Source organism: Pleurodeles waltl, chromosome 4_1 (genome assembly GCF_031143425.1).
Source record: "Pleurodeles waltl isolate 20211129_DDA chromosome 4_1, aPleWal1.hap1.20221129, whole genome shotgun sequence".
Lineage (NCBI taxonomy): Eukaryota > Metazoa > Chordata > Amphibia > Caudata > Salamandridae > Pleurodeles > Pleurodeles waltl.
Window position 1 is genome coordinate 811,805,865 of NC_090442.1, and position 12,530 is coordinate 811,818,394.

Here is a 12,530-nt window from a genome sequence, read left to right on the forward strand (position 1 = left end):
TTTGGCCTACATGGAAAGTAATGACAACTTTTGGAATGAAGGAGGCAGGTATCTGGAGAACCAGTTTATATGGGTAAATGTTGGTATAATAATGAGGGTGGGCCGAGAGCGTTTGTAGTATGCTGACCCTGGTGGCAGATGTTATGGCCACTAAAGAGACAATTTTGATGGTCAGCAGTGTAAGAGGACAATTGTGTAGAAGCTCGAAGGATGCACACATGAGAAAGGTAAGGACATGCTTGACGTCCCACTGAGGCATGATAAAAGGCTTAGGTGGGAACACATTTTGAAGGCTTTTAAGGAATCTAGCCACAACAGGTGACTTAAAAAAGAAAGTTGGTCCAGCAACTGCAAAAATGCTGAGATGGCAGGCAGGTAACCCTTAATTGTGCCAAAAACAGAGCCCTGTTGGGCCAAAGACAATGCAAACAAAAAAAACAAACAAAAAAAAAAAAACTTGAGAGGTACAGATAGGCAGATCAACATTGTTGAAGACACAGCATGATACAAGTTGTTCCCAAAGGCAGGTGTATACCGTCTTGGTGGAGGGTTGCCTGGTTGCCAGAATAACATCACAGACTTTGAGAGTAAGGTCAAAAGTTGTCAACTGTCACTGCTCAATCTCCATGCATGGAAGTGGAGGGTGCACAGGTTCGGTTGCAGAACCTAGCCCAGTTGATGTGACAGAAGTTCCCACCCTTAAGGAGTCAGCTTAACTGGAGGACCAATAGTAATGCTTAATAGCTAAGGGTACCAGACTCTACATGCCCAATCTGGAGCCACAAAAATGACTTGGGCCCGGTCGTTCCTGATCTTCTAGAGAGCTCAGGGCAGGAGTAGCTGAAAGGCATACACGAGGTCGGAGCTCCACTCGAAAAGAAAAGCATCTCCAAATAGGAGTTGTCCTGAAAATTCCACAGTGCAGAACTGCTGACTGCGTGTTCGCGGCAGTGGCAACCAGCGACAGCAACCAGAGACCAAGGCTCTCCCCACTGCTGAAAGAGACCTTGCACTACCTCTGGGTAGAGGCGCAATTCGTGATCTGTCAGGCATCTTTGGCGGAGTTTGTCCGCACCGGAGTTCACAGAGCCCGCCAGGTGTTGAACCACCAGAGAAATGTCTTAACGTTTCAATCATGACCAGAGTTGCAGAGTCTCTTGACACAGGGTCCACAACCTCACTGCACCCTGTTTATTGCAGTACCACATGGCAGAAGTGTTGTCAATTACCACCTGCACCAGTTTTCCCTTGATTGAAGCAAGAAAGGCTTTTAACGAGAATCTGATTGACCGAAGTGTCAGCAGGTTTATGCGAAGCTTGGACTCTGCTGGAGACCAACATCCTCTGATCTCCTAGATGGCAACCCCAGCCCAGAAGTGACATATCTGTCATTACTGTCGCCCCTGGCTGGGAAAGGGAGATGGGTCTGGCCCTGATCCCATTGCGGTTCGTTAGCCACCAATGCAGGTCTTGCGCAGCTCCCTCTGAGATCTGGACCATGTCAGAGAGATTCCCCTGATGCTGCACCCAGAGGGCCTTCAGGTCGCACTGCAGAGCCTGCATAAGCCAGTAGGTATGTGTCACCAGCAGAATGTAGGCGGCCATGAGGCCCATCAGCCTGAGATTCAGTCTTACCGCAATCCATGATATAGGCTGAAACATCAGTGTCATAGCCTGAATATCCTAGACTCGCCACTTGGGAAGATGGGACTGAAACTGCAAAGTGTCTAGAACAGCTCCAATGAAAAGGAGCATCTGAGAAGGAGTCAGGTGTAACTCTGACATGTTGATAGTGAATTCCAGTGTGTGGACAAGGTTCGCCGTACTCAGAAGGTGAGTGATGACTGCGTGGGGCGAACCCACCTTCAACAACCAGTCATCAAGGTAGGGAAATACTGAAATTCCTGACCACTGCAGATGAGCTGCGACCACTGCCATCATTTTGGTTAACATCCAAGGGTTGCTGGTAAGATCGAAGGGGAGCAAGCACACCTGTGTGCTGCAGATAGTGTCTGTGGGCTGTCAGGACGGGGATGTGGAAAGATGCGCCCTGCAAGTCCAACACTACCATCCAGTCTCCCGAATCCAGAGCAGACAAAACTTGAGCAAGCACAAACATTTTCAACTTCTTCAAAAAAAAGAGTTTGAGAAGGCGCAGATCTAGGACAGAATGAAGTACTCCATCCTTCTTTGGCATCAGAAAGTAATGGAAATGGCAACCACAAACTACATCTGATGCAGGCACCCTGCTTTCTTGGCCAAGAGAGGCTGCATTTCTTGACGGAGTAAGGAGAGATGATCGTTATCAGCCTATTGTAAGTGGGCAGGATGGAGTTGCCCCTTTGGACTATCTGTAGTACCAAACACTCTGATGTTACTGACCACTGGGGGTGGGAGGGAGGTGATAGTCCATCCTGCCTTCCACTAGGTGCCAGTGATTCCCAGAGCGCACACCAAAGAGGCTTGGTGGCAGTGGCTGCCGGGGGGGTGGGGTGGACTGGCCTGATCACTGGCCCCCCTGTCTCACGTTATGGTCTGTGAGACCCTTGGCCATCAAAAGACTGGGCAGCCTGCTGGCCGTGGGGACTCAGATTATGGGCGCGGTTGGAGGTCCCTTCCGTAGCAATGAAAGCCATGACTAGGGGCAATACATAAGCCCAAGGACCTGGCCGTAGTCCTGCTGTCCTTGAAGTGCTCAGCGCTGAATCGGCCTTGTCTCCATGAGGGAAGCCTGGACATCCCATGAAAAACCAGATGTTCTCAGCCAGGTGTGACACTGCAAGGCCACCGATGATGAAACCATTCTATCTATTGTGTCAGTTGTGTCAAGTTCACACCTGATGGAGAACTTTGTTGCATCTCTCCTGTCGGCAACTGCCTGAGAGGATACTGTACAGGCCTTCTCCAGGACCGAAGGCAGCACTTGTGCAACCGAATCCCATAGTGTATGGGAATAACGGCCCAACAGACACACAGCGTTCACTGATCGCAGTGCCAGAATGGTGGAAGAAAACATTCTCTAACCCAGGTTGTCCAGCCTCTTGGATTCCCTATCCAGTGGGGTGGTAGGGAACACACAAGAGTGAATGCAGGATGAAAAGGCTTAGACAGCCAAGCCCTCTGGGGTGGAGTGCTGGTAAGGAAACTGGGATCCCTAGGAGCGGGGCAATGACGGCGGGTAATTGTCTTATTCACAGGAGCCCTCTGTGCATGGCTTGAACCAAGAGCCAAGCAGGACGTCACGTAAGGGCTTTATTAAATGGGAATAAGAGGTCTGAGGGGGTGACTCCTGTGTGAAGCACCTCTGTCAAGACATTAGTCTTGACTGCCACAGAGGGTAGGTTAAGGTCCAGGAACTCATCCACCCTGCACACCACCATACCAAAAAAGGTTTCCTCCTCTGTAGACACAGTAGGAGGGGAAACCAGGCCTGTATCAAATAAAGTTTCCAACCAACTGGCCTCACCCAGTTCCTCATACGAGTTGTCCTCCTCACCTGGGTCTTGTTCATAAGTGCCCATAGACTGGTCAAAAACATCTCCCTTTCCATGCCGATCCATTAAAAAAAGGCACTGGCTCTGTTCCAGAAGGATGTTCTCGGTAGGCGCCAGACGAGCCATTGAACGATGCCCATCTAGTTCTGTGTCGGAATCGGGTAGGACAATGGGGATGGTGCAGTCTAGGGCCGTCGTGGCGCTGGGGGAAGTGGCACTGAAGAGGGGGCTAAGGAAGGTTTCGATCTCTCTGGTGACTCTGCACAGAGGGTAAATCCACTGGTGTGGTTCCAGTGGGGGCCCCTCCCATGCCTGTGGGGCCCAGAGGGGCCAGGCCGCCTACAAATTAGGTGCATTGCCTCTTAAAAATTCTTTAATTGGGTGGAGGTCCCTCCAGGAAAATCGGAAAAGTGTGGAGCAGGCCCAGGTTCAGACCCTGCCAACTCACGAGCCTGGAGTGCCGAAAGACGTACCCTAGCGGCATGCAGGGGGTCCTGCTTGAAAATTTGCTGGATCCAGTCTGACACCTGGGAAATTCAAAAGTAAGGACTATGCATCTAGAAGTCTCTATCTGATACATAATTCCATCCCATCTAGTGTGCCGTAGAGGATATATATTTACCCTGAACATCCACTGCTGAGCAAGTAAGTTAGAAAGGGACACCTTTGGCCACTCAAATTGAAACCCCCAGCACATTGAGAGAAGATAGTCAAATATAGCTGACACCTCTCCACTTCTTCCTAATTTTAGCATCTTCAGAATCAGTGAGATGAGTTTCCTGTCGGCTGGCTATGTCCACATCATAACTCTTAAGGAAGGATAACACCCTGTGTCGTTTGGTGAAGCCATCAAGGCTCTGGACATTCCACATTATGAACTTATTTCATGTATCTATTGGCTAACACATGTACTCAGTTAGAGCCCCACCCTGCATCATAACATTTACAGATGGAAACAGGAGTACCTGTGAAGCAGCGTTGCAAAGTATGTGTGAAGGAGTCATCCATGATGTAAAGTGAGCCATAACTACTATTCAGCATTTTTCCCTCTCCCCATAACCCGCGTAAACACTTCGTAACCTCATAATGAAGTGCCTGCCCACCAATTCTCGCTGACAATGAAGTAAGTCCAACTCCCAAAATATGAAAATAAGAAGCATCCTACTTGCAAGTGTCTTGCATTCAACTATATAGTGTGTTAAATGTGCAGGAGATCAGATTCCCCACATGAGCACCCGTGACCTTGGACGGGCCCGGACAAGCCAACTGCAAAGACTTCATCCTAGCCTCCCTAAATAACTAACTGAACTCTACCCTAATGAGGTTGGAATGTTTAGAAACAATTGTCATGTTACTTTTAACCTGTGTTCCATACAAGACAATGTCTTGAATTACCTGGACCCAGTCTAGCTCATTCACGTGGAGGAGCCTTCCCCTCACAATGTTGGTATTGTTTGACAAATGTGTTTATGCAGGCAATTCATTACCAGTCAAGGTTACCCAGAAGCACAGCATCACAGAAATTGTAACCGATACGAGCACTGGGGCAAGGTCAGTAGAAGGCAGGAGTCAGTGGACCCCCTGTATGTTCACAGCCACTACCACAGTGGGCAACACAGCCCTAAGTTCCATTGGGATCCAGACTCAATTGGCCCCCGATTTCAGCAGAGGAACCACCAGGGGGCCTAGAATGTACAAAGAGTCTCCCTCTCTCCCTCCCCCCCCCCCCCCTCTTCGCATCCCCTACACTCTCCCACCCCCTCCCACCACCAGGATTGAGTTCCCAGGATGGATAGTTTAAAATGTTGGTTCATTCACGGGCCTCCAAAGCTCAGTGTGCACACAGCAACAAGGTGCAGTCCAAGGGGCAAAAGCATTATGTCCCGTCAGCGCCACAGGACCGCAGAAGATGTTCAGCCCAGGTGTGGGCAGCAAATGCCAGGGCATTATTAACATCAGATTAGAGTTAGTAAAGCGGGCTCAATAAAGGCATGTTTCACGCAATAATTCGGGGTAGTAAAATAGTTACAAACCTATGTGCACATTATCTAGATCTAGGAAACTGAGGGTACTTGGGCAGGCAAGCCCTCTAAAATACTGCTGAAGACCTCATTAAAATTGCAAGTATTACTGCTCACATATCCTTCTGATTACTTATAGTACATGCAATCTAAAATAACCCATATGTTGCTCGATTCATATGGCACTCTAACCAACATTATTTGACTGAATCACTGATTGAAGAATTTTTGACAGAATATTCCCTGCATGCGTTTTCTGCTCCAATGAGAAAATTTTAAGCAATGTTAGAAAAAAAACATTTGGATGGGCGTGATAGCTGTAAACTTTGTAAGGGAGACAATGTTACATTTATTATGTTGCTGCCCAGGAATGTGTGTCGAAAGACAAACGCTTGGGCAATGGGTTACAAGATGCACGGATGCATTGAAGTGTTGTTCAACAGTAAGGATATATTTGTGCAAAATCGGGTAGCCAAAATTTTGCAAGCAGTTTAAAAAAAAAAAAAAAAAAAACTCATCTGACTTGGATCTAGTATTCTTTGATTTAACTAAACTATTGCGAAAATTAAAGGGATTAATGGACTATAATTAGATGCACATTCACACTGGAAAGCTACAATAATCTAACATACTAGTCTTTCTCTCTATATTTGGCTGGAAAGAGGGAGATTGTGATGAAAGTAAACCCTCTGTTTAATAAACTGTGCACTAACTTTTTGGATTTTTATGTGTGCACTTAAAAAAATATTTTGCAACTATTTGGAACGATTCTGATTATTTTTATGTCGTAAAATACAATACAATACAATACAATACCCATCACTCATTACATCGAACTTGTAACTTCTCTTTGGTTAGGTGTAAACTTTACCACCATTACCTTTGCAGCCTTCCACAACATTTATACATATTGCCAATGCTACAGACACAGTAAAGCAGTTTTCTTGTAAAATAAAATAAAATAAAAATTCTCCATTGAAATAGGCCCAACATTTGTTTTCTTGTGTTAAAAAACAACAAGCAAGGCAAGATCATAAATTCCCTAAGTAGTTTCTGAGCCAATTTGCCACTGCAATACCTTCCTATGCCGTTGTAGCCCTTGTAACATTATGGCTTTTAACATCTTGCTGAGCTTCTGCATATGTACACAATTTTTCTAGGCCAATTAATGTTCTCAAGGAGTAGAAAAATTCACGGGCCTAACTTGCTCCACCTCTGGCGTGCTAATTGTAAGGGTGCACAGCCTACTAGTTTGGTGCTTCTCCGGCAGCCTGGGTAACTAGGAGGCTGCTCACATGCATCCATGAAAGCAACCATCACTTCAAGGAGCATTGCTCTCATCCGCCATTCTCCTTGCCTCTTCATGGGCACGAGCACGTATCCTGAGGCCTCACACCCTCATCCCATAGGTAAGCATCAGTCTGCAACACACAGACCAGACCAGTCACGCGGCTTCCATTAAATACCTGTAGCGGCTGGCCAATGTGCTGGTGCACGTGAGCGCGGCACCAGGTCAAGCCGAGAAGGAAGATGCCCTTTCACCTACAGCAGCACCACACCCGAGGCAGAGAGAAATGATTGAACATAATGTGGCTCCGCAATGATAGAAACTGGAAGAAGCTGAAATAAAGCGGTCATGGGACAGACAATACACAAAACAGAAGGCTGTAGTGGCATCAACTTGGAGGCAACCACCGTTTATGGAGTAGTGGTGTAGAGAGGGAAGGATGACGGACAAAATAATTGAAGAATGACGGAGCAGAGGAGGGAGGGTGTGGGTAGCGGAGGCAAGAAGTTGTGCTGGTGGTTGGAGTGAGGCCTGGAGGAGTAGGCAGTTAAGTGATCGTGAGGAATGAAACTGGTGCCATCCGATGATCTCTCGTTGATATTCAGTTATTTGATGGACTCTCTGCTGCTTGCACTGCAGAAAGCTTGAGGTTCACATCATTGGAAAATACAGTAGTGGTTGTGGCTGGGCAAGCAAACATTGCTCAGTGACAGACTCACATACGTTCACAGTATCCTACTGCGTATTTATTCTTGCTATTACAGCATTTAACATTTACTTAAAGGACCATCAGCAAACCTTTTGTTCGACTTCTCATCCTGAGTGAGAACTAGCTGGAGCCTAACACATTGAAGCCAGTGCCGTCGAGGAAACAGACACTCAGCTTCCCACTCAGAAGTATTTATTATATGAACTGATTTGGGGGCTGGTTCTTTACTCTTCCAAGATCTGTATGAAAGACATATGCATGCTCTGTCAACGTCAAATGTATCTCTCCATGCCAGCAATTACACTGATAACTATTTCTGTAGCACTTAAAAGTAAATCCTAAAACACTACCCAGATGAAACCTTTTTAGTAGCAATTGATTAAACAGAGATAGAGAAAAAACTATGGTTCTACACTTATGCCTTGCAGTTTGTGTGCAGCTCCTTGATAACGTATTGAACTACATTACAATAATTATATCTTGTTTTCTACATAGCACAATATCTTTTCAGCCATAGCAATAACCCACTGAGCTGTCTAATCAAATACAAATCTATGACATGCTTGTTACACGGTCTACTTTGTAGTACGTGTTATAGCATTTCCCTAGCAAAAGCGTCAACCACCAGAGTTATCTCACTACTAATATACCCTGGACATTGCTGGGTACGCACATCTCTGGAGCAAGGGCCTTAACCCGCAAGTCATTTGAAAATGCATTATCAAGCCACTTCATACAATGCAGACTGATGACCGTGCTTTCTCTGTTATTACTGCCGGGAACAGACTCCTAACAGCAAATCATTTTGAATCCAACCTGATGACCTTCAGCAAACTATTGAAAACTCACTTTTCCTGTTGTAAGTCTGTGCCTTCTCCTTTCCTCTTAGTGCTAGGACACCCTTTTGAGTATTTGCGCGCTTTAAAAAAAAGCATAATCAAACCAAAATAAAATCAGAACAAATGTACTAATAATATTGTCTGTGTTGCTAATTCTTTGGGTTAGTGTTTTTTAAAACACTATTCTAAACATGTACTGTTGGACTTCACCCCTATTCTACTTACACCCACTGGCCCGCCCCCCCTAATTTACGGGATTCAAGCGTACCTTTTTTCAACACGAGGGTAGTAAACGACCAAATCCTCAGTGACGTATCTCCACGCCATGGCAGGTTATGTTATATTGCTTTGTATAGCACACTAATCAGACGAGATGTTATCCAGGCGTGTGGCCATGTGTTTTGTTCTGTGGTCCCGAAGATGCTTATATGAAGAGCCAAGTCTTCAGCTTCTTCCGAAACTCGAGAAGTGAGGAGGAGGCTCTGATGTATAGACGGAGGTTGCTCCATGTGTAGGGTGCGATGTAAAAGATTAAATCAACCTCCAGTTTTGATTTTGCAGTTGCGGGGAATCTGCGTGAGTGAGAGAGAGGCAGAGTGTAGGTGTCTGCTGGGGTGGTTAAAGTGTATATGCTGCTCAGATATTCTGGTTCACTGTGTGTGGGATTTTGTATATGTGTGTGTGAGAAGTTGGAATTAGCTGCCCTTGTGACTGGTTAGACAGTGAAGCTTCCTGAGGAGCTGAGGGACGTGGGTGCGGCTTGGGAGGTCGAGTACGAGTCTTGCAGTGGTGTCCTAGATGGTCTAGTGCCTGTGTAGGAGTTGTTTGGAGAATACGGTGTAGAGTGTGTTGCCGTAGTCCAGCCTGCTGGTAATGAGTGCTTGCGTGACAGTCCATCTGGTGTGTTGAGACAACCTTTTGAAGATTTTTCGCAGCATACGTAGGATGTGGAAGCAGGAGGTGCGTGCCATGTTGAACTTGACACCCAGGAGGTTCCCTAGACTTCTTGTGCAAGGTGTGGGATGGTCCTAGGTCAGACGACGACCAAGTGGAGTCCAATGGGGAGAGCTTGTTGCTGAAGGCCAGTACTTCCCTCTTGTCAGATGAGCTTTGCATCCAGTCTGCTACCATGGCCATGCAGTTGGTAAATTTGGTTATGGGTGTGGTAGTTTTGTCTGTCAGGGAAAGAATGAGTTTGGTTTCATCAGCGTAGGGGATGACGGTGACGTCTTGTGATCGGATGATGTTGACAAGCAGTGTGATGTATATGTTGAAAACGGTGGGACTGAGGGACTATCCCTTTGGGACTCCGCATACTAATCTCTTGTTCTCGGTTGTGAAGAGTGGCAGCCTGATCCTTTGGGTGTTTCCTGTGAGGGTGGAACAAATCCATTTGAGAGTGAATCCTTGTATGCCAATGTCCTGGAGTCTTCTGATGTGGGTGTTATGGGAGACAATGTTGAAGGCCGCAGAGAGGTCGAGCAGGATAAGGGCCACTGTTTCTCCTCGCTCTAGGATGATTCCAATGTCATCGGTGGTCGTGAGGAGTGTTGTTTTGGTGCTGTAATGCTTTCTGAATCCCGATAGAGTGTTGTCCAGCAGATTGTGAAGTTCGAGATGGGTTGTGACTTGCTTGTTGATGGCCTTCTCAATCACTTTGGATAGGGAAGCAGGGAGCTAGGTCGAAAGTTGTTCAGTTGATTTAGGTCAGCTGTGGGCTTCTTGAGAGTGTTAATTTCTGCAAGTTTCCATTCATCCAAGAAAGTGGTAGACGTGACGGAGGAGTTGATTATGTGCGTTAGGACGGTTCTGAATTGTAATGTTCCCAGGCTGTAGAGGTGGTGGGGGGCATGGGTCCATTGGGGCCCCGAGTGGATGGTCTGTCTGACTACCGCAGTGTGGTTTCTGGTGAGGGTTGTCCATTCAGTCAGGTGATCATCTTGGGCCCGTGCACTCCTGGCAAGCGGTTGACACCCCTTAACCGGTCCTGAACAATATCTTGTTATGCCTCTTTGGGGGTGGTAGCACTGCCTATGTAATTTGTTTTGCTTGGCACTTTCGGTCCCCCAGATGGCTTGCGTTCTGCACAGTGAGTGAGGTCCTGGAGAGTTTCCTGGGGGGTTGGGGGAAGTGGAGGAAGTCACTGGTGTGATGGGATTCCTCACTGAATGGGGAGGGGGGGAGCTGCTCCCGCCAAGTGCCGCTGTCTTAATTCCTTGACCAGGTGCCTTTGAGGCACTGCTCTGTTGGTCATTGGCGGGGAGGGGTTGGGGCAGGGGGTGAAAGGGGGAGAGGCACCCTCTGCACGCCCCCCCACCACCACCACCCACCCAGTCCCCTAGTCTTCTCTCCTAACCCTGAAAGGGAGTGGGGATTGGCACTGCCTCCATGACTCCCTCTGCCCACTGACTGTCTGATATTGGTCCAACGATGGGCCACCACCTGTGCCTTTGTGTGCCCCTGACCGAGTGTCCTAGTGCTCCTTTCCCTTGCAATATCCAGATGTGGCTGTGTTCCACTCAGGGGCTGTCTCTGTACACCCTCTGTCCGGGTCCCAGCCGTCTCCACTTGCCTCTCATCCGCATGGATACAAGGCTTACCTGCTATGGTCCACGGTACCCCCTTGTGCCACATGGCCGCCTTGTCCTGGGGTGCTCGCTGGCCGCTCCGCAACAGGCCTCCATCAACCCCCCCTGTAGCCACCACTGGGCCCGTTCCACTTACTAAAATCTGTAGGGGTTGCAATCTCTTTGTTCGTAAGGCCCTCTAGACTGTGTCACAGCACCGTCATGAACAGGTCCTCAGCCCCTGCCCATACACTGGGCTGCTGCCAAACCGGCCAATCTAGCAATCACTGAGTGAGTAGCTCCGCAGCTGCATCGCTGCCATCTTGACTGCGCACGCCACAGTTGGGCACCTCACACTCTGCCCCCTTTCTGAGGTTCCCCCACTGCCATAGCTGCCCTGGTGGTTGTCTGCACCCCTCCACAAACCAATCTGATCTGGTTAGGCATTTCACACTTTTTTCACACCTATTTGCGGATGCGCACAGGCTGGACAAAGCTGGAGAACCAATGCAAATTAGCCTAACAAACCTCAGACAGGGGAAAAGGTAGCATTCTAAAATCTGTCCTGTGGTTTTCAACATAGGACAGCACTGTGTCTGCCAGAGTGAAAACAGCTTTTGGGTGCTAGTCACTGCAACCATGTTATCATTAAATTTCTATATGCCCTACTTTTGAAAACCTTGCCTTTTAGGTTCCATGGCCTACACAGGGGTGGCATTGATATTTTACAGGAAAGCTTTTACCTGTCAAAAAAATAGTTTATGTTGACAGGTCACACTACACATTTTACACTGTTATAGTCAGACTGTGGTGGTTGGCAAAAGCCACGTTTTCACTAAAGCTATAGTGGAAGCACAATAGCTGCTGCAGACTATTAGTGGCATTTATCTTCCAGTCATTAAAAGACAAGGCTCATAGCTCCCGACGACACCCCAAACTGCAGTTTATTGACATTAATCCAAGCTTGTCAAGTAAAAACAAGAAAAAACTACTTTGAGGCAAACCAAAACACATTACAACTTTATGATAGGTAGTTCTGGCTACAATCTGTAGTTGGATTGTCCAGTTACCTACTGTTTTTTAAATTACCAAACAATAAGCCACATAGTATGTGTTTTGCATATTAAAGCCATACACCAAATAATCATCTCGTCTTTAGATGTCTGTGTCCGTCCTGCTAAATAAAACGTTCCTTAAGTGACCATAGCAAATTATTTATTACATATTCTATTGCAATACAAAATACTGAAATTGTATTTTACCTTTATGAATTTGTATGCAGCAAAAATGCCAACACCAATGGCATAAAGTGGCATAAGTGTGAATGTCAGGCTTCTGCCATTTCCTTCTCTCTGCTTGCTTTTCATCTCCTGCTCCACTGCCGCCTCAGTCTTCTGCATGCTGTCATATTGCTGACCTGTTCTAGGCACAGCTGTCAGTACAAAATGGGAGAACGCATTGTAGGTTGTAAAAATTCAAGGATTCAAAAAAAAAAGAAAAAAGAACAAAAAAGACTATAAAGTATATATATGATGAACTACGTTTTTTGCTTTTCTTAAAAAAACACAACATGGACTACATAAACAGCGATTCACCAGAGACCCAATTGGCC

At 46.9% G+C, this 12,530-nt stretch overlaps 1 protein-coding gene across 3 annotated transcripts in view; it reads right to left on the minus strand.

Annotated features, from left to right (window-relative positions):
* The window catches only part of LOC138288194 (coiled-coil domain-containing protein 107-like), a 139,426-nt gene that overhangs the window by 82,675 nt on the left and 44,221 nt on the right, over positions 1-12,530 (minus strand). For all 3 annotated transcript variants that reach the window (XM_069229542.1, XM_069229543.1, XM_069229544.1), the window contains one exon: positions 12,181-12,350. In XM_069229542.1, the coding sequence (XP_069085643.1) occupies positions 12,181-12,350 (170 nt within the window). The remainder of the gene's footprint in view (positions 1-12,180; positions 12,351-12,530) is intronic.